Here is a 22,161-nt window from a genome sequence, read left to right as displayed (position 1 = left end):
TTCCAAAACTTTTTCATCATTCCAAACAGCAGGGCTTTCTCTTTAAGCAATAACTCCTCATGGCCTACTCGATAAACTCTAATCTACTTTCTGTCTCTATGAATTAGCCTATTCTAGATATTTCATAAATGGAACCATATAATATTTTCCTTTTGGGTCTGTCTTATTTCACTTAGAATAATATTGCAACAATATCATAGCATGAATAGAACTTAAATTTCTTTTTATGGGTCGACTAATACTGTGTTTTATGTATACACTACATATCGTTTATCCATTCATCCGTTGATGGACATTTGGATGGAAACTTTGTTTTGATTTAGTTTTCAAATAATCAAAGTTATCAAGAAAGAAATAATTTTTGATCCCGTGTAATTCTGACGATTTTCCTTTTATTTTCTCCTTAGAAAGCTGGGAACATAGTGCCCCTCTTCCCTTCTCTCCAAGCTGTTTGTATGCTACGGTGCTACTACAGAATAAAGTGGATAAGTGAATCTCATAAGGGCATGCATGACCTGGACTCTGAAGACACCTCTAGCCTCTTTAATTCCAGCAGATGGGTCTTCTGGTTCCCACAATAGCCATTTGTTCTTTTGCCTCTTCTCTTTGCACCTGCTGTTCCCTCTATTTGGAACACCCCTACTGCTTTCCCTAGTTACAGGAAGAGCCCTTGCTAGCTACTTCTGGTTTTTTCCTCTTGAAACATTTACTATTATGATCGCTGATCCACCAGTCTGTAGCTCCTTAAAGGAAAGGGCTGTCTTGGTGACCACTGTTAACTTCTGCATCTACTATATATAGTGCCCGCCTCTTAGTAGGTAATATAAATATATATTTTAAAAAGACTTATTCTAAGAGTGAGAGAGAGATACCGCACTGTGCCTGCGCACACTTGAGTTCCGGGTAGCGGCAGAGGGAGAGAATCCCAAGCCGACTCCCAGAGGAGTGTGGGGTCCCACTGAGGACTCAGTCTCAGGACCCATGACATCATGACCTGAGCCGAAATCACAAGCCGCACACTTAACCAACTGAGCCACCCAGGTGCCCCGGTAACGTAAATATTTAATTATTTCATTTCCCTGTAGAGCTTGGTTCTTTAATCCACTGTGTGCCTGCCTGGTCGCCAGGCCTAAGATTGTTAGAATCATGGAGCATGGGAGTAAAAGTGAGTCTCGGCTGAAACTCTCGGATTTCCAGGCCATCAGAGGAGAGGAGATTCCTGATGCCACGGTAAGGGGTAGTTATTTGCGGAGTTCTTGGCGGTGGGGAGGGTAGGAGAAGCGTGGGGGCGTTTGTTGCTGCGACGCTACAGCGGATTTTACGGTGGAGAAAGGTTGTCGGGGGTCCTACCGGCAGCACCCAGGGCAGCCCCGGAGCTAATGCCAGTGTCTGATCATGTGACTTTCAACATGGCGCCGACCCTGGCTCCCTCCAGGAAGGGGTGGAGCTTGATCTCACAGACTCTGGTTGACGTTACGGTGGAGACTCTGCTCGCAGTTAGCCACGGCTTATCATGGAGGCGAACGGGTCGGGGTGAGTTCTCTGCACCACTTGGTATGGCCGGCGTGGTTTCTGACCTGACTCTTCCAACTCAGGAATCTGTCCCTATACCCCTCTTTCCCGACCTTGGAGAGTTCCCAACCCGATTCCTGTCTCTGGAATCCCTAATCCTCTATACATGGATTCCTGAGACTCGTTTAGGGGATGCCTCCAGGATTTTCTAATCCTCAGTTAGGATCCGTATTTTGGGACCGTCTTCTCTGATTTCTCAGTGTACCCTAGCCTGGGATCTACCAGCTTCCGAACCAGCCAACTGGTAGCCCTGTTCCTGAGATTTTCTGGCCCAAAGACCCTGATCAGTTCCTACTGGGCTTTCATTACGCCCTTCCCCCAGTTTCTCCAGTGGCTTTGAACTTGGGGGAGTTGGGGCTGTGTGGAAGATAGAGGCCCCAGCGCGGGCCCTTCTAGTCTTGTGCACCATCTGATAGGCAAAGAAGAAATGGAATGGGCGGGGAGCCACAGCTTAGGAACTGGCTGGAGAAGGCAGATAGTGGTGTCAGAATGAATCCGCCTTAAGAACCCGGGCCTTTCCCAACTCTTGTCCAAGCTTACTGACACCTACCCCTTCCCCCTCCTGATCTCCAGATCCCAGGGTTTTCCAGAGCTGAAGAATGACACGTTCCTGCGAGCAGCCTGGGGAGAAGACACAGACTATACTCCCGTTTGGTGCATGCGGCAGGCAGGCCGCTATTTACCAGGTGAGGGTCGGGCCCAGGAATCCAAGTGAAACTCTGGAGAGTGAAAAGATTTTTGAGGGGCAGGGGAGGGATCCAGAGGTTCCTCAGAGTTCGGCCCAGCTTTCCCTCTTCTGTCTGCAGAGTTTAGGGAAACTCGGGCTGCCCAGGACTTTTTCAGCACCTGTCGCTCCCCAGAGGCCTGCTGTGAACTGACTTTGCAGGTGAGGCCTCTATGAAAAAGGGAGGTATTTATGCCCTCAGTTTGCCTTCTAGTAACCTGTCTTCTATTCCCTACAGCCACTGCGTCGCTTCCCTCTGGATGCTGCCATCATCTTCTCTGACATCCTTGTTGTACCCCAGGTACCCATTCAAACCTGATGGGTAAGAAAGAGTAAAGGTAGCCAAGGCTCAAGATAAGCACTTATCTACACTGGACAGATGGAAAAACTGGGCTGAAAGAGATGGAGTTTGACCAAGTTTCATTTTCCTTTTCTTCCTTCTTGACATGGGCTGAACAGAGCCTTTTCTCCTAGAGTTATAGGTAGGAAATCCAGGTATTTTCTTCCTTGCCAGGCACTGGGCATGGAGGTGACTATGGTACCTGGCAAAGGGCCCAGCTTCCCAGAGCCATTAAGAGAAGAACGGGACTTAGAACGTCTCCGGGATCCAGCAACAGTGACCTCTGAACTGAGCTATGTGTTCCAGGCCATCACCCTTACCCGACAACAGCTGGCTGGGCGTGTGCCGCTGATTGGCTTTGCTGGTGCCCCGGTAATGTGGAACAAGGCAGGGACTTGGGCATGGGGAGATCATTCTGGTGGGTCTGGTGTAGACAAGGGAAGTAGGTATCAGTCTGGCTTCTACACCTATGACATTCTCTTTGTATCCTTTTTGCAGTGGACTCTGATGACATACATGATTGAGGGTGGCGGCTCAAGCACCATGGCTCAGGCCAAGCGTTGGCTTTACCAGAAACCACAGGCTAGTCACCAGCTGCTTCGCATCCTCACTGATGCTCTGGTCCCATATCTTGTGGGACAAGTGGCTGCTGGTGCCCAGGTGGGTCCTGAGGGAAAGGAATAGACTTGGGGTCTAGAAGAATGAGAAGCAGTATGGTTCCCTACACCTGAGAGGGTAGGTGTCATAATGCCCAGCAGGAAAGAAGCTTGGCCTACGATGATCTGACTGGAGCACCTAGGTCCAAACTTGTCATTGACACTGGCAGTGCTAATATGCATTCAAAGACCAAAGCTCGCACTGGTATGTGGAGAAAGCAGAACTTTTTGAATGGAACTGGATTTATAGGCTTAGGCAGTATGAGGGTCTGAAGTTACTCGGGAGAAATTGAGACACGTGGTGTGTGTGGGGTGTGAGATACTTTGTGTGTTATGTATTTGTCTTTACCATCCCCTCCTCCCCTCGAACTGTAGGCATTGCAGCTCTTTGAGTCCCATGCAGGGCATCTTGGCCCACAGCTCTTCAGTAAGTTTGCACTGCCCTACATCCGTGATGTGGCCAAGCAGGTGAAGGCCAGGCTGCAGGAGGCAGGCCTGGCACCAGTGCCCATGGTAAGGATGGGGATGGAGTAAGTGAAGGTGGGCCTGGGGAATGGTCAGGGACTGAAGTGACCACTGGAGGGCAGCAGAGGCGCAGCCAAGATAAGTTAGTGGGCAAAGGCAGGCCTTTTGTTGCCTCAGAAATCTGTCCTTTCCCTCAGATCATCTTTGCTAAAGACGGACATTTTGCCCTGGAAGAGCTGGCCCATGCTGGCTACGAGGTGGTTGGGCTTGACTGGACAGTGGCCCCAAAGAAAGCCCGGTGAGTGACAGAGGATGAGGTGGAGAGGGAGCAGCTGCCACAAGAGCAGTCACCAGGACATGGCACTGACTTTGCTTTCAGGGAACGCGTGGGGAAGACGGTGACCTTGCAGGGCAACCTGGACCCCTGTGCTCTGTATGCATCTAAGGTAACCAGGGTCCCTACATGTGTGTGTATATACTCCCATGGCTGTGAACATGGTTGTATTACTGTGTGTGTCTTTATTGCATGTTTGTCCCGCTGTTCGTTTCATGTGAGCTCTAGGAAAGCAGGAATTTCTTTTTATAGTTGTCTGGCCCATACTAAGCATCCAGTAAACTGTTTTGAATTAACGACTGAATGAATAACACGGAGTAGAAGCATGCCTACGTGCTGTCATGGTTATGCATAGGGAGTACAGGGGAGTGCTGGCCCCCCTGTAGCCAGTGCCCTGTTGGTCCTCCAGGAGGAGATCGGACGGCTGGTGCAGCAGATGCTGGATGACTTTGGGCCGCAGCGCTACATTGCCAACCTGGGACATGGACTTTACCCTGACATGGACCCAGAACACGTGGGGGCCTTTGTGGATGCTGTGCATAGACACTCACGTCTGCTTCGACAGAACTGAGCACACACCTTTTCTCTCAGCTACCACTAACAAAGATGATTGGTTGTTTCCAGGAGAATAAAAGTTCCAGAGGTGGAGTCTAACATACGGTTTCATCTGTGGAAGATCTTTGCTCTTATCTTCAGTTCCTTCTTAGCCTCTGCTTCTTCCCTGGGGCCCCTTTCTGCATCTTCTCCAAGTCTTGGGAGCTCAGATATCAGTGAATATGTACTGTAGGACCCAATGTCAGGGCCCTCACTACCATTTTGCTCTCACCTCTCCGAGCCTGAGGGCTAGGTAGGATTGGGTAAAGCTTCCTAGCAGCTGAAGCTGTGACATTTGCAGAGTAATGGGGTCCCCACAGCATACGAGGCCAAATTGACAGAGCTTTGTGTCTGGGGATGGAAGGGGGTGTAGATCAGAGAGGGACACAGAAATTGCTAGAATATTTTAGAGAGTCCCCTTGAGGAAGATGGAATCTAGGTGAGCAGGGAGAAGCTTGAGAGGACTTCAGCTTTGACACCAAAAGATGGTGGGGGAAGAGGGTGTGGACATAAAAACTCAGGGTTAGGGTGATTAGGAGTAGAGACAGACTTGCATCTTTGAGGGGAGAAGGCCTTTGAAGCCAAAAGGCCTTATTGCACTCAGGGTTGCTCTGCATTCTTTTCTGAGTATACCCTCCAATTTTCTCAGGACCTTGGTGTTTCTGCCCATCGTAGTGGTACCTACTTCCTGGGACAAGGTCTGAAGTGCCTGTGAGCTCTGAAGAGGGGAGTGGTGTGGCAGGAAATTCTTCATTTGTCATTCCACATCTTAGACCACTAGGGACCCACTGTACTAGAGGCGCAACCAATTCCTTGTTCCAGCTTAGGGCAATGCAGAAGAGAAAGAAGAGCCTCATTTATTGAGAGAACACAATTCTGATTTTAGAAAAATGGTATTTTCTGTGATCCATGATTTATTCATAGAAAAGCACTGTGAGTTCACATACTTGCTAAAAAACGGCAAATCGTGATACAGAAATGGGAGTGGCTTCTTTTTTCTTTCTTTCTAACCAACCTATTGGGCTGAGAGGTTGTAGGGGCCCATGGCTGGATAGTAAGATTTAAGTAGCCACAGACAGCAAAAACGACTTACTGGTTAGTGTGAAGGGGCGAAAAAAGTGACATTTTGTCAAAGAAAGGAACATAAAGCAGAGAGGTCCTTAGTTCACACTCTAGCTATACCACCCCTTCCCTATCACACCCCACCCCCCACTTGGGAACTAAAACATGAAACAGTAAACACCAAGACACTGGCATCCAGATGACTCTTCTGAAAGCCCATGCTACCTGCTATAACAATTCCAGGCTGAGCACAGGGGTCAGGAAGGTAGCAGGAATAGGATACACTGTGGAGGTCAGCTAGGGCTAAGACAGGCATTGCCTGCTAGGGGTAAAAACTACTCAGAAAGGGAAAGGCCAAATGCATTCCAGCCCCAGCCTCCAAAACAGTGACCAGTGGGCAGGCAGAGGAAGCTTGAGGTAGAAAGGCAAGGGAAGAAAGCAAGTACAGGGCAAGAAAAGAACTGGAGCTGAAGGAGTCACTCTTAGGGCAGACGGAGACTAGTGCTTAAGAGCTTGCTGAGAAAGCGGTGAGTAAGGGAGGCAAAGAGATGGGGAACGTGTTCAGCGAGTGAGTGAGATGAGGAATGCGGAAGAGAGATCTGGCACAAAAAGGGACACATTCATGCAGATTCTGAAACATAAATTCACACATACTTATATGTCAAAATATCCAGTTACACATATAAAGACAGACCAAAGGAGAGCAAGCATACACACACACACATGTTCATACACATGCATCTGTGCGCGCCCCCCCACTGAACATGCATTGATAGGTGTACACACACAGGTATGTATGCGTACATGTTCACAAATGTGTATACCCTCACACACAACTCACAGTCCAGCACACAGACAATGTACTGACACACAGACCTGACAGACACACATAAGTACATGTGCAAGACAGGTATGCACAGATCTATGCACAGAGACACACGTACTTAGCCATACAGATATGTATACACACATACATAGTTTGAGATAAAACCAGACACTCTCTAACACAAAGGTGACCAGAGTAGATTAACGTTAATGAGCTCAGTGGCCTCCCAGACCTTTACCCTCCCCCTGCACTTACTTCTCAGGAGCTCAACAGGTTCTTAGAGAGGCTGTGTGTGGCAGGAGTGAGAGCTTCACTGTCCTTGAGGCTTCATGAGGCAAGAGTCTAAGTCCAGTCCTGGCCCTGGCCCTCTCCCACCACTGGGCTATATAGATGCCCTGTGTCTGCAGGCTGGGGTTTCTGCATAGACTAGACCTGGGATTTATTCTAACCGGTCATTGTATTCCCCACCACCCCCACTCTTCCACTGCAAACTGTATATATTCTGCAAGGGAAACCTGAGAAATGGTTGTGTCTCCTCAGAAAACAAGCCTATCTTCCCACCCATAGCTACTTCAAGTACCCATCAAATTAGAACCAGAATTATAAATAGTTACAACTTTACAGTGTAATTGGCAACACATATACTATAGTATTTACAGTACCATAAATGCTTCTGTTTCTCTGGTTAAGCGATCCCTGAGACGGAACAGTGTTCTGTGTTTGCCAAGGGAGAGCGGGCCAATGCCCAGGACACGCAGGATATAGGGGCGTGAGGTGGCATGTTGTGGGGTTTCTGATCGATCTGCAGGGCCCAGCTCCTTCAGGAAGAGTGGGCTGTAGTGAGAACTCTGCCAAGGAAGGCATATTGGCTAGAGTTGGACTCTCCCATGCTTAGCCCTGTGGTGCTTTGGCTTCAGCCACAGGCGCTCAGAGTCCTCTCAGGGTGGTCGAATGTTTCAGTGTCCTTGGCCTGACCTGTGGTACCTGGGAGCCCAGGCTGCCCTGGCAGTGAGTTGTTTGCTTTCTCAGCCAAAGCGCTCTCGAACCAGCAGCATCAGCTTCTTCTTGCCCTTGTAGATTTGTTTGAGGTTGTCGATGAACTGGGCAAACTGCAGGTGGCCGTCCTGGGGCAGCAGGAAGGTCTCCCGAGCCTTGCTCAGAAACTCGATGAACTCTCCGTAGTGGCGAGGGCTGATGTGTGTCAGGCGTGAGTGTGTAGTGTTGATATAGGCATTGATGGTGGCATCCAGCAACTGGCGCAGTGGAGCTTTGTCGGTGGACATGAGCTTTCCAGAGCTGCGGCGGCCTGGGATGCCCGCCAGGCCGGGGGCCGTCACTGTACAGCGCCGCAAGATGTCTGAAAGCACTGTGGCGCAGTGCACACTCTTCACCACCAGGGGGATGAGGGCTGCCAGCTCGTTCTTGCCCAGAGAGTGGCTCAGGGCACACGCCCAGAGCACATCATTGATGGCTGGATGGGTATCCTGGTTGTAGGCCAGGTTGAGATGGCTCATGGCCAGGGAGGCCAACTTGAAGGCACGTAGCGGGTAGCCACGGAGCTCCATGTAGCGGGCAATGGTGAACAGTTGTGAATGTGTCATGCCGCCGGTGGCAGCGTCAATGGCGATCTGGTAGGCTGCCTCAAAGGCGATGTGGTCTTTCTCACAGAGTGTAAGGGCCGACAGGGCACAGCTCTGGGGATCCTTCATGGCACACTGTAGGGCCAGCGTGCGAGCACAGCTAGCCAGCTCCTCCCGCTGTGGATAGTCAAGACTGAGGCGCAGGATAGTGGTGTGGGATACAGCTGTGGCAGCCACAATGCTAGTAGCTTCGGTGGGGGTGAAGAGTGTGTACCAGCTCTGCAAAATGCTCACCAGGGCCCGCACACCTGTCAGGGAGAGCCTGAGCTCAGCTGTGGCCATCCGGGTCCCGATCCAGGTCTGCCCAGATGACTGACCCTTTGGGGGTCAGAACTTGGCCTGCAGAGATGAGTTATCCTTCCTCCTCAGCAGCCTTGAGATGATCTGAGGCAAACCAAGGAGCATCCCGGATGGCCAGACCTTGTTTGGGGTCTCTTCCTTCCCCTTCCTTCCCCAAGTCAGAGGGTCAAAGATTTCTGCAGGTGCTCTTAGCCCCTCACAAGGATGGAGCAGCAGAGCCTGTGGTAGTCATAGGTCTGCCTGGGGGTTCTAACTGAAGTGGGACCTCTTAGGGTAGAGTCTCATGCTGGGACTTTGGGTTTTAGTTGGGGTCCTGAGACTCCAAGTCGTTTGGGGTTTTTTTTAGAAGCACAGGCAGGGACTGGGACCAAACCACTGGGCCAACTACCTCCCAAGGGTGCACTTGTATACTGGTGGCCGAAAAGTCAATCTCTCAAATGTGTCTCTGATTGGAGGGTCAAAGTGGGTATGGTCCAAGCAGTAAGGGCAGAGCTTGGGCTAGGTAAATAAAGGCCATCTTTCCTGTCAGCAGCTCCATGCTTTCCCAGGCCATCAGTAAATGGAATATGAGAGCTCTAAGGATTCACTGTCTTGTTCCAAGAGTAGGGCCTAAGAACTCCTTTCCCTGGGGATTAGAGGGAAGTGGGAGACTCACCCACTTCTGTAGCACATGTCACCAACCACCGCACCATCTCCCGGCGCCTCCAGTTAAGAGTTGATAAGGTCATCCTCATCACCTGAGCAAAAAAGAGGCATTTCCACTTGGCTAAGCGTAACTGTTGGACTTCTACATTCCCACATGCCCTTACCATCCATTTATGCAACAAGTGTCTATTGGTGCTTTAAACAGCCATCTCTGATAAGTACAGACAGGTTTGTTTAATTTCTGCCCACCCCTCCCACCAATCAGATAGAAGACTTCTCTGATGACCTGTAACGAAGTCCTTATGTCACACCTTATTATTGACTTGACTTGGGAGGAATGGGGAGGGGTGGAGAGAAAATGGGGACCCGATGGAACCTAAAGCTACATTGCTTCTGGCCTTCACTTCAAAATGGAGCTCAATTTGGAGATCCTTACCTAGAAGCCTAGTCGAAAAGTTGTGTTCTGGGGACACAGAAAGAACCGGGCTTAGCTGGTTCATGCCCAGTGCCTCTTATCTTCTACCGATGATCACTACGCCAGAAGCCTAAAGCAGGGATAACCTATTCCTCCTCCATACCTGTAACCCCAGCTCCAGGGCCACGTTGAGCAGGGTGCTGTCGGTACTACTATCTGTGGGAGTGGCAATCTTGAATGCATCTTGGGCCAGTTTGAAGATGAGAGAGGAAGAATGGATGTGCTTCTGTATTGCTTCCAGAATTGTTCGGAGCCTCAGAGTATCCCCTATAGGTGCAGAGAGAAGGGGCAGTGACAGGTCTTCTTTAAAGTCTCCCTGAATAGTCTACTGATCACATAGATACTGGCTGAACTGGCTGCTATCAATTCACTGAATAATTCTGAATGCTACCATCCCTTCTGGGTAGACAATCTCTGTCTCCACTAAACCCAATGAAGACTGCTTCACCAGGCACCCACATGAATTCACTTCTCACCACCTGTTCATCTGCCTCTACCCTTCACCTTCTTCCCCTTAACTCCTTAAGTGCCAGAAATAATTTTTATGAACACCTGACTTTTGAGAGCTACTTATACAGGACACAGGAAGCCACATTATTATCAAGAAATATGCTAATCCCACTGTCTGCCTCTCACTGCAGCTCCGTATGCTGTACCTTTCATCCCTGTGTTATGTTCATTCTGTAACTGGAGGCATGTACCTCCCATTCCCCTTTACCCATTTTGCTCATCCCCTTACTTCCCTCCCCTCTGGCAATCACCAGTTTGTTTTCTGTATTTATAGGTCTGTTTCTGCTTTTTGTTTATTCATTTGTTGTTTAGACTCCACATATAAGTGAAATCATACGATAGATTTTTGTTTGTACAGATTTTAAATTTTGCATAAAATCTTTAATTCTTAAGGTGAATAATGTATGGGCCACAAACTAGGATGTTTTATGGAAGCAGATTAAAATTATGTGCAACATGAAGCAGGCCCCCTGCTGAGCAGAGAGCCCAATGCGGGACTCGATCCCAGGACGCTGGGATCATGACCTGAGCCGAAGGCAGCTGCTTAACCAACTGAGCCACCCAGGCGTCCCAATTAGTTCTTGATGTAATTAGTGTTTCATGAGTCATTGTTTGCATAAAACACCCAGTGCTCCATGCAATACGTGCCCTCATGGGCTAACCTATTCCCCCACCTCCCTCCCCTCTAAGATCCTCAGACTGTTTCCTGGAAACAATCCAGTATTCTTTCTGTTATTGATTTCTAGTTTAATTCCACTGTGGGCTGAGAGCATACTTTGTATGATTTCTTTTAAATTACTTAGGTGTGTTTTATGGTCCAGAATGTGGTCTGTCTTGGTGAGTGTTCCATGTGAGTTTGAGAAGAATGTATATTCTGTTCTTTGATGAAGTATACTATAAATGTTAATTGGACCCAGTTCATTAATATTGCAATTTAGTTCAAGTATATCCTGATTTTCTGCCTGCTAGATTTATCAATTACTAATAGAAGAATGTTGAATTCTCCAACTATAATAGTGGATTTGTCTATTTCTCTTGACTATATCAGTTTTTGTTTCACATATTTTGGTGTTCTGTTTTTAAATGCATATTCATTAAGGATTATTTTGTCTTCTTGGAATAACCCTCTTCATCCCTGTAATTTTCCATGTTTTGAAATTTATACATATGCATACACTCCAGCTTTCTTTTGATTTGTGTTAGCATGGTATACCTTTCTCCACATTTTGTTGTTGTTGAAGAAATTGTGTTTAAGAAATATTTAAGAAATTTTTTTTTTAAAGATTTTATTTATTTATTTATTTGACAGAGAGAGATCACAAGGAGGCAGAGAGGCAGACAGAGAGAGGAGGAAGCAGGCTCCCCACTGAGCAGAGAGCCCGATGCGGGACTCGATCCCAGGACCCTGAGATCATGACCTGAGCCGAAGGCAGCGGCTTAACCCACTGAGCCACCCAGGCGCCCCTTAAGAAATATTTTTAAAGGTGAAAATAACAAACTGGCATGCTTTCCTGGGAGAGTATCTTTTCCAGACTCTTCCTGCTTTCAGTGTGGCTAGTCTGGCAGTAAGACTATAGGGTGTGGAAAGTGAGGGCCAGAGTGTTGATATTCTGTTGGTTTAAAGCCCTGGCCTCTATTTTTTTTTTTTTAAAGAGAGACAGCACAGAAGTAGGCAGAGGGGGAGAGGAAGAAAATCTCCAGTAAGTTCTATGCTCAGCACAGAGCCTAATGTAGGTCTTGATCCCATGACGCTGAGATCTTGACTGGAGCCAAAATCAAGAGACAGACGCTTAACTGACTGAGGCATCCAGGCACCTGTGGCCTTTGTTTTTAGAGAGAAATATTTGAAAAGTAAAGCATATAAGCTCAGTCATAGAGAAATATCTTCCTAAAGGTACTGAGATAAAAATGAAGCCCAGTGATGTTCACTGTTTGTACTTTTGTTTGAGTCTTTTTGCTTGTTCTAGCACTCTTTCTTAGGGAGTGCTAATTCATTTAACTATCTATCTAGCTATCTAATTTGTGGTTAACATATATAGTCAAATTGCCATTTTTTAAAGATTTTTTTTTTATTTATTCATTTGTCATAGAGAAGCAAGAGCAAGAGAAGCAAGAGTGGCAGGCAGAGGCAGAGGGAGAAGCAGGCTCCCCGCCAAGCAAGGAGCCCGATGTGGGACTCGATCCCAGGACGCCGGGATCATGACCTGAGCCGAAGGCAGCCGCTTAACCAGCTGAGCCACCCAGGCGTCCCTCAAATTGCCATTTTAACCATTTTTAAGTGTACAAATGAATGGTGCTCATCATATTCAAAATGTGTAAATATTACCACTATTTGTAAAATTTTTAATTTTTTCTTTTTGACAGAGAGAGAGAGAGATATCTCGCAAGTAGGCAGAGAGGCAGGCAGAGAGAAAGGGGGAAGCAGGCTCTCCACCAAGCAGAGAGCCTGATGCGGGATTCGATCCCAAGACCCTGAGATCATGACTTGAGCTGAAGGCAGAGGCTTAACCCACTGAGCCACCCAGGCACCCCTGTAAAATTTTTTAATCACCCCAAACAGAAGCCCCTGTAAAACTCTAATCTACTTTCTGTCTTTATTAATTTGCCTGTTTTAGCTATTTTCATGTAATCATATATTTAAAATTTTGTATCTGTATTATTTGACTTAGCATATCTTCAGACATCCCCCAGGTTGTAGCATATTATCAGAATGTCATTTCTTTTCATGATTTAATATTCCATTGTGTGTATATACCACATTTTATTTATCTGTTTGTAAGCTGATAGAAACTTGGGTTGTTTCCAATTTTTTGGCTGTTACGAATAATGTTGCAATGAACACTGATGTGTAAATATCTGTTTGAGTCCCTCTTTTTCATTCCTTCGGGTATATACCTAGAAATGGAATAACTGGGTTATATAGTAATTCTATCTAAAATTTTCAGGAACATGTGTACCTGGCTGGCTTGGTCACTGGAGCCTGTGACTCCTGCTCTTGGGGTCATGAGTTCAGGCCCCACACTGGGTGAAGAGCTTACATTAAAGAAAAAAAAATTAGAGGCGCCTGGGTGGCTTAGTTGGTTAAGCATCTGCCTCCGACACAGGTCGTGATCTCAGGGTTCTGGGATTGATCCCTGCATTGGGCTCCCTGTTTGTGGGAAGCCTGTTTTCCCTCTCTCCCTCCCAACTGCCCCCCCCTTCAATGCTCTCTTGCTCTCTCAAATAAATAAATAAAATCTTAAAAAAAAAAAAAAGGTAGGGGCGCCTGGGTGGCTCAGTGGGTTAAAGCCTCTGCCTTCGGCTCGGGTCATGATCCCAGGGTCCTGGGATCTAGCCCCACATCGGGCTCTCTGCTCAGCAGGGAGCCTGCTTCCTCCTCTCTCTGCCTGCTTCTCTGCCTACTTGTGATCTCCGTCTGTCAAATAAATAAATAAAAAATCTTTAAAAAAAAAAAAAGGTAAAATTTCCAGGAACAAACTATTTTCCACAACAGCTGTACCACTTTACATTCTCACTGGCAATGTACAATTCAATTTCTCCACATCCTTGCCAACACTTTATTATTATTATTTTTTATAAAAGCCATCCTAGTGGGCATGAAGTAGTATCTCACTGTGGTATTGATTTGCATTTCCTTAATGACTAATGATGTTGAGTACCTTTTCATTTGCTTATTACTTATATATCTCCTTTGGAGAAATGTTTTTTCAAATCTTTTGCCCATTTAAAAATGGGTTGTCTTTCTGTTGTTGAGTTGTACTTCTTTATAGATTTGTATATTAAGCCCTTATCAGGTATATGATTTAAAAATATTTTCTTCCATCCTGTAGGTTGTCTTTTTAGTTTCCTGATAATATTCATTAAAAGATTTTAATTTTTTTCAACACTTTACTTTTAAGTCACCTCGACATACAAGGTGGGGCTCGAACTTATAACCCTGAGATCGAGTCACATGCTCCACCAATCAAGGCAGTCAGACACCCCCAAAAGCTTTTAATTTTGGTGAGGTAGAACTTATTTTTTTCCTTTGCTGTTCATCCTTTGGTGTTATATTTAAGAATTCACTGACAAGTCTGAGGTCATAAAGATTTATCCCTATATTTTCTTCTATGAAGTTTATGGCTTTAGCTCTTTTACTTAGGTCCTTCCCTTTACTTTTAGTCTGTGTCTATATATATACTTTCATTATCATTTGTTTCCATAATTTTTTTCAATTCTTCTTTAATTTCCCAGTTGACCCATTCATTCTTTAGAAGGATGCTGTTTAGTCTCCATGTATTTGGGTTCTTTCCAAACTTCCTCTTGTGGTTGAGTTCTAGCTTCAGAGCATTGTGGTCTAAAAATATGCAGGGAATGATCCCAATCTTTTGATACCGGTTGAGTCCTGATTTAGGACTGAGGATGTGATCTATTCTGGAGAATGTTCCATGTGCACTAGAGAAGAATGTGTATTCTGTTGCTTTGGGATGAAATGTTCTGAATATATCTGTGATGTTCATTTGGTCCAGTGTGTCGTTTAAGGCTTTTATTTCCTTGCTGATCTTTTGCTTGGATGATCTGTCCATTTCAGTGAGGGGAGTGTTAAAGTCCCCTACTATTATTGTATTATTGTTGACGTGTTTCTTTGATTTTGTTATTAATTGGTTTATATAGTTGGCTGCTCCCACGCTGGGGGCATAGGTATTTAAAATCGTTAAATCTTTTTGTTGGACAGACCCTTTGAGTATGATATAGTGTCCTTCCTCATCTCTTATTATAGTCTTTGGCTTAAAATCTAATTGATCTGATATAAGGATTGCCACTCCTGCTTTCTTATGATGTCCATTAGCATGGTAAATTCTTTTCCACCCCCTCACTTTAAATCTGGAGGTGTCTTCGGGCTTAAAATGAGTTTCTTGGAGGCAACATATAGATGGGTTTTGTTTTTTTATCCATTCTGATACCCTATGTCTTCTGATTGGGGCATTTAGCCCATTAACATTCAGGGTAACTATTGAGAGATAGGAATTTAGTGCCACTGTATTGCCTGTAAGGTGACTGTTACTGTATATTGTCTCTGCTCCTTACTGATCTACCATTTGTAGGCTCTCTCTTTGCTTAGAGGACCCCTTTCAATATTTCCTGTAGAGCTGGTTTGGTGTTTGCAAATTCTTTCAGTTTTTGTTTGTCCTGGAAGCTTTTAATCTCTCCTATTTTCAATGATAGCCTAACTGAATATAGTATTCTTGGCTGCATGTTTTTCTCGTTTAGTGCTCTGAAAATATCATGCCAGCTCTTTCTGGCCTGCCAGGTCTCTGTGGATAAGTCAGCTGCCAATCTAATATTTTTACCATTGTATGTTACAGACTTCTTTTCCCGGGCTGCTTTCAGGATTTTCTCTTTGTCACTGAGACTTGTAAATTTTACTATTAGGTGACGAGGTGTGGGCCTATTCTTATTGATTTTTAGGGGCTTTCTCTGAACCTTATGAATTTTTATGTTCGTTCCCTTTGCCATATTGAGGAAATTCTCCCCAATAATTCTCTCCAGTATACCTTCTGCTCCCCTCTCTCTTTCTTCTTCTTCTGGAATCCCAATTATTCTAATGTTGTTTCATCTTATGGTGTCACTTATCTCTCAAATTCTCCCCTCGTGGTCCAGTAGCTGTTTGTCCCTCTTTTGCTCAGCTTCTTTATTCTCTGTCATTTGGTCTTCTATATCGCTAATTCTTTCTTCTGCCTCATTTATCCTAGCAGTGAGAGCCTCCATTTTTTATTGCACCTCATTAATAGCTTTTTTGATTTCAACTTGGTTGGATTTTAGTTCTTTTATTTCTCCAGAAAGGGCTTTTATATCTCCCAAGAGGTTTTCTCTAATATCTCCCATGCCTTTATCGAGCCCGGCTAGAACCTTGAGAATTGTCATTCTGAACTCTAGATCTGACATATTACCAATGTCTGTATTGATTAGGTCCCTAGCCTTCGGTACTGCCTCTTGTTCTTTTTTTTGTGGTGAATTTTTCCGCCTTGTCATTTTGTCCAGATAAGAGTATATGAAGGAGCAAGTAAAATACTAAAAGGGTGGTAACAACCCCAGGAAAATATGCTTTAACCAAATCAGAAGAGATCCCAAATCGTGAGGGGGGGAGAAAGGGGATAAAAAGAGGCTCAAAAAGAAAGAAAGAAAAAAAAGAAAAAAAAAAGAAAAGAATTAAAAAAAAAAAGAAAACGAATAAAAAATATATATAAAAATACATATATTAGATAAACTAGTTAAAAAACGTTAAAAAAAGAAAAGGGTAAAAGTTAAAAAAATTTTATCAGAAGAAGAGAGAAAAAAATGAAAAAGAAAAAAATTAAATTAACTGCAAGACTGAAAAAATCACAGGGAGAAAGCCATGAGTTCCGTGCTTTGCTTTCTCCTCCTCTGGAATTCTGCTGCTCTCCTTGGTATTGAAACCGCACTCCTTGGTAGGTGAACTTGGTCTTGGCTGGATTTCTTGTTGATCTTCTGGGGGAGGGGCCTGGTGTAGTGATTCTCAAGTGTCTTTGCCCCGGGCGGAATTGCACCGCCCTTACCAGGGGCCGCTTGGGTTTGCTCTCAGGAGCTTTTGTTCCCTGGGCGCTTTCCATAGAGTTCCAGAGGACGGGAATACAAATGGCGGCCTCCTGGTCTCTGGCCCGGAGGACCCAAGAGCCCGGGGCCCCACTCCTCAGTGCGCCCTCAGAGAACAGCGCCCAGTTACTCCCGTCTGCCTGACCTCCGACCGCGCTCCGAGCTCACCGAGACTGCGACTGGTTCAAGGTAACACCGAGCTGTGATCTTACTGTCGGCTCTGTCTCTGTAGCCGGCTTTCTCGTTCCAATACCCGCAAGCTCTGCGACACTCAGACACCCCCGATCCTTCTGTGACCCTGCGGGACCTGAGGCCACGCTGACCCCGCGTGGGCTTCACTCTGGATTAGCCTCTGGAGCGATGTCCTTCAGCGGAACAGACTTTTAAAAGTCCTGATTTTGTGCTCCGTTGCTCCGCCACTTGCCGGGAGCCGGCCCCTCCCCCCGGGGTCTATCTTCCCGTCGCTTTGGATTCACTTCTCTGCCAGTCCTACCTTTCAGAAAGTGGTTGTCTTTCTGTTTCCAGAATTGCTGTTCTTCTTCTCTTCGATCTGCCGATGGATTTGCAGGTGTTTGCAATCTTTAGATAAGCTATCTAGCTGATCTCCTGCTAGCCGATGTAGTTTCAGCCTGCTACTTCTCCGCCATCTTGACTCCTCCCTCTGTGTATATATATATATATATGTATTTTTAAGTATTTTATTTATTTGACAAAGAGACAGATCACAGGTAGGCAGAGAGGCAGTCAGAGAGAGAGGGGGAAGCAGGCTCCCCGCTGAGCAGAGAGCCCAATGCGTGACTCTGATCCTGTGTCTTTATATTTAAACCGGTTTCTTGCAGACAACATATAATTAGGCCTTTGGTTTTTTGTTTTTGTTTTAAATTTGCTCTGTCAGTTTCTATTAAAGATTTTTATATATTATTAAAGATTTATCCATGGGGAAAAAAAATGGGGAGCCTGGGTGGCTCAGTGGCTTAAAGCTTCTGTCTTCAGCTCAGATCATGATCCCAGGATCCTGGGATTGAACCCCACATCGGGCTCTCTGCTCAGCAGGGAGCCTGCTTCCTCCCCTCTCTCTGTCTGCTTCTCTGCCTACTTGTGATCTCTGTCAAATATAATAAATAAATAAATAAATAAATAAGATTTATCCATGGGGAAAGGTAGGGACAGAGAGAAAGGGAGAGAACTCTCAAGCAGGCTCCCTGCTGAGCATGGAGCCTGACCCAGGGCTGGATCCTAGCACACTGAGATCATGACCCAAGTGGAAATCAAGAGTTGGATGCTCAACTGACTGAGCCACCCAGGAGCTCCAGTCTCTATCTTTTATTTATTTATAAAAAGATTTTATTTATTTATTCGACAGAGAGAGAGTGCACAAGTGGGCAGAGAAGCAGCGGGGGTGGGGTGGGGGGGGAGCAGGCCCCACCGAGCAGAGAGCCCGATGCAGGGCTTGATCCCAGGACCCTGGGAGGGATCATGACCTGAATCGAAGGCAGAGGCCTAGGCACCACTCCAGTCTCTATCTTTTAATTGGCATATTTAGACCATAACATTTAAAGTGATTACTGATATAGTTGGAATAATATCTACCATATTTATTAACTATTTTCTATTCATACTTGTTCTTCGTTTTTTTTTTCGTTTTTGTCTTTTTTTAAGATTTTATTTATTTACTTGACAGAGAGAGAGAGAGCACAAGTAGGCAGAGAGGAAGGTGGAGGGGAGAAGCAGGCTTCCCACTGAGTGGGGAGCCCCATGCAGGGCTCTATCCCAGGACTCTGAGATCATGACCTGAGCCAAGGCAGCCACTTTAACCAACTGAGCCACCCAGGTACCCCCCTTTTTAAAAAAACCTGCTCCCTTTTTGGCCATCTCTGGCTTACACTGATCTTTTTTTATTTAATTTTCTCTCTTATCAATTATACTTCTCTCAAAAATTCTTTTAGCATTTGCCCTAGAGTTGCAGTATACATTTACAATGAATCTAAGTTCAGTTTTAAATAACTATAAGTTCATAAGATGCCTTATAATAGTATTCTCAATTTTTTCCTTTCCTTCTGTAACATCATTGCTGTCATTCATTTCACTTATCTTTAGGCTATAATTACCCAATATATTGCTACTATTATTTAAAATTTCTTAAAAGTTTGTTTGTTCGTTTTTTATAGGGAGGAAGAGAGAGAGAATATCTTAAGCAGGTTCCACGTCCATCATGGAGCCAGAAGCAGCACTCGATCTCACAACCTTGAGATCATGACCCAAGCTGAAATCAAGAGTTGGATGCTTAACTGACTGAGCTAACCATGTGCCCCTAAAATTTTATTTTTATGTAATCTCTACACCCAACATAGGGCTCAAACTTACAAACCTGAGATCAAGAGTCACACGTATCAACTGAGCCAGCCAGGTGCCCCTGCTATTATTATTTTACTTTTATTAGTTTAAGTAAGAATTAAAAAAAAAAAAACCCAAAGGTTTTATTTTACCTTTATTTGTCTCTTTTCTAACATTCTTCCTTTCTTTATGTAGATCTGAGTTTTACATCTCTATTATTTTCCTTTTCCCTGAAGGACTTCTTTTTTGTTTATAAGTTTTTTTTTTCTTTAAAGATTTTATTTATTTATTTGATAGAGATCACCAGTAGTCAGAGAGGCAGGCAGAGAGAGAGAGGAGGAAGCAGGTTCCCTGCTGAGCAGAGACCCCAATGCGGGGCTTGATCCCAGGACCCTGAGACCATGACCTGAGCCAAAGGCAGAGGCTTTAACCCACTGAGCCACCCAGGCGCCCCTCTCTGAAGGACTTCTTGCAAAGAAGGTCTATCAGCAATAAACTTCTCAGTTTTTGTCTGAGAAAGTATTTCTCTTTTATTTCTGCAGGATAGTTTATTTGGATACCAAATTCTGGGTTTTTTTTTTTTTTTCAACACCTTACATATTTTACTTCATTCTCTTCTTGCTTGCGTGGGTTTGTGAAGTGATGTAATTCTTATCCTTGTTTCTCTATAGGTAAGGTAGTTTTGTTCTCTGGCTTCTTTCAAGATTTCTTGGTCTTTGGTTTTCTGCAGTTTGAGTATGATGTTTAGGAGAAAATTTTTTGGTGTTCATACTTGGTTTTCTCTGAGCTTCCTGGATCTGTGTTCTGGTGTCTGTCACTAACTGGAAAATTCTGAGCCATTATTACTTCAAATATTTCTTTTGCTCCTTTAGTTCTTCTCCTAGTATTCCCATCATGTATATGTTGGGTATCTTTTCTTTTTTCTTTTTTTTTTTTTAAGATTTTATTTATTTATTTGACAGAGAGAGATCACAAGTAGGCAGAGAGGCAGGCAGAGAGAGAGGAGGAAGCAGGCTCCCTGCTGAGCAGAGAGCCTGATGCGGGACTCGATCCCAGGACCCTGAGATCATGACCCGAGCTGAAGGCAGCAGCTTAACCCACTGAGCCACCCAGGCGCCCCGGGTATCTTTTCTAATTGTCCTACAGTTCTCAGATATTCTATTCTTAGGTACCCCATCCCATCATTTAAAAAAATCTTTGCATTTTGATTTAAGCAGTTTCTATTGACATTTATAATTTAAGAATTTGGAAATATTCACATGGTTTAATGTTAAAATGACACAAAAGATAAATAATTAAAAGTTCTTTCTTCCCCTCACCCCTGATGCTCATTCACCCACTTCTAACCCTATATGCAGTCAATATTATGAGTTCTTGAATTACCTTCCAGAATACTCTACGGATAATAAGAAAATACATTATCTAGTTCCTCTCCTTAAAAACAAACAAACAAAAAACCTCACAAATGGTAGCCTAGTATACAAAGATTTGCATGTCCCCACCCCCCCCACATATCAACATATCTTGGAGATTCTTCCACATCAGTATATAAAGCTCTTCTTTCCTATTAAATGGCTGCATAATATTCCATTTATGGATGTACAGATTCACAACTCCTTATTCAAAACCCTTTGAATGTGTTTTGGAATTCAGAATTTTTTTTACAGAAAGATAATTTATGTATGCATTATACATAATCTTTGCAGTGGGCTTGGGGCAAGATCCCATAATTAAACACACTGTGAATGAATAAATATTCACACTAGTTGGGATGAAGAGCAAAATAAGTATTGTTATTTATCAATAACAGCTTTAAACTGAGAAATGAAATGGTGTGATATAGACCATAAATACTTGGTATTCTTTATTTCTAAGAAAACATTCAATAAAACCTAAAACCTAAAACCAAACTAAATATTTCTACATACACATGCCTAAATATTTGCTACATTTGGTTTCTCGAGCATCTTGGACAAAAGGTTTCATCAGGTTTGTTATTATTGTCACCAAAGATTAGAATTAGGTATTTAATGATGGGCCAGGAATGGGGTTCTTTAATGATAAAGCAATACTACACTATAATAGATGTCCTTTAAAAATGTGTAGTTCTAGGGTAATGTATCTAATATGGTTTTCTAGATAAGCAGTCTGCTTAATTAAGTAAGCAGATTTAAGATCTTCACTGCTAAATGCATATTATTCAAGGCCAAGTAAATGCTCATACATTTCCCCCGTATTGCTTATGGAGATTTTTTCCATCTGTTATATCTCACCATTGTCATCACTACTAGTCTCATGCTTCTTTGGGTTAACACCATTTTAGCAATTTTTCTATCTTGCAAGAAATGTACAATAGGCACATACTTTATTCCGTATTTTTTTGATATCCGATTGCTCCATCTCAGTGATTCTACAACCTTAGTGAACATAAAAGTCATCTTGAGAATTTGTTTAAATATAGATTTTTGGGCTTCACCCACAGAGATTCTAATTCAGTAGGTCTGGGAATTCACATTTCTAACAAGATTCCAGTTGTTATCAATGTTGTTTGTCCACTGACTACACTTTCAGTAGCAAAGTTCTGACTTATTTAGATTTCTAGTCAATAAAATTTTAGTGTCTACTTTTTTGTTGATTTCATGGTAGGTAGAAGCTTCTTCATCATAGATATTCAGATATTTTATACTATGATGCTTCTTAAATTTCTACAGCCAATTCTGATATTTTATACTCACCTTAAATATGTTCAGTCCTTCATGACATAGTCTAGCTTTTTTCATGACCAAAACCCAATCAGGGGCATAGTCACACTGCTTCATTGTTGAATCTATACAATCATGGTCATTTCAGCATCTTCATTTTTCCCCCTCTGAAATCTGTTCTTCATTAGTTCTGGTCAAATTGGTGAAACTTCAACACTATATTTTTCAAGTCATATGTTGTGTTAATTCTCACACCCTATTCTTTAGGAAGATGCCTCACAGACATACCTGGTTAAGCTTCTACACTAACTCTATGTTCTGTGCTACTGAAAATGATGGATGCTTCCATTTCTTCTTATTCTTATCTTCAATTTTCTGGACATTTTTA

General features: G+C 44.1%; 2 protein-coding genes across 6 annotated transcripts in view; one reads left to right on the top strand and one right to left on the bottom strand.

Moving 5' to 3' along the window:
• Positions 1-1,072: 1,072 nt before the first annotated feature.
• UROD (uroporphyrinogen decarboxylase) lies at positions 1,073-4,745 on the top strand. Of its 4 annotated transcripts, XM_032361607.1 has the most exons (11): positions 1,075-1,230; positions 1,436-1,533; positions 2,146-2,258; positions 2,379-2,458; positions 2,535-2,597; positions 2,811-3,008; positions 3,135-3,296; positions 3,668-3,805; positions 3,955-4,055; positions 4,137-4,203; positions 4,501-4,745. In XM_032361607.1, exons 2-11 carry the CDS (start codon positions 1,514-1,516, stop codon positions 4,660-4,662), a joined length of 1,104 nt encoding a protein of 367 aa, XP_032217498.1. In that variant the 5' UTR covers positions 1,075-1,230; positions 1,436-1,513; the 3' UTR covers positions 4,663-4,745. The 4 variants fall into 4 exon arrangements, with proteins under 4 accessions (XP_032217500.1, XP_032217499.1, XP_032217498.1 ...); XM_032361606.1 differs by having other exon boundaries at positions 1,075-1,533; XM_032361609.1 differs by lacking the exon at positions 2,379-2,458 and having other exon boundaries at positions 1,073-1,533.
• Positions 4,746-5,582: 837 nt separating this feature from the next.
• The window catches only part of ZSWIM5 (zinc finger SWIM-type containing 5), a 213,750-nt gene continuing 197,171 nt past the window's right edge, over positions 5,583-22,161 (bottom strand). For both annotated transcript variants that reach the window (XM_032361603.1, XM_032361604.1), the window contains exons 12-14: positions 9,737-9,900; positions 9,169-9,250; positions 5,583-8,461 (exon numbers count right to left, since the gene is read on the bottom strand). In XM_032361603.1, coding sequence (XP_032217494.1) covers positions 7,599-8,461; positions 9,169-9,250; positions 9,737-9,900 — 1,109 coding nt within the window. In that variant the 3' untranslated portion in view covers positions 5,583-7,598. The remainder of the gene's footprint in view (positions 8,462-9,168; positions 9,251-9,736; positions 9,901-22,161) is intronic.

This window comes from Mustela erminea, chromosome 10, assembly GCF_009829155.1.
Source record: "Mustela erminea isolate mMusErm1 chromosome 10, mMusErm1.Pri, whole genome shotgun sequence".
NCBI lineage: Eukaryota > Metazoa > Chordata > Mammalia > Carnivora > Mustelidae > Mustela > Mustela erminea.
Note: the sequence above shows the minus strand (reverse complement) of the source record. Positions and strands in the feature narration are given on the sequence as shown.

What these genes read in the sequence shown, in the direction of transcription:
- UROD (XM_032361607.1), top strand. Translation starts at nt 1,514, where the DNA reads ATGGAGGCGAACGGGTCGGG. An exon ending in ATGGAGGCGAACGGGTCGGG is followed by an intron (nt 1,534 to 2,145) that starts GTGAGTTCTCTG and finishes CCTGATCTCCAG; the next exon opens with ATCCCAGGGTTTTCCAGAGC. An exon ending in GGCAGGCCGCTATTTACCAG is followed by an intron (nt 2,259 to 2,378) that starts GTGAGGGTCGGG and finishes TTCTGTCTGCAG; the next exon opens with AGTTTAGGGAAACTCGGGCT.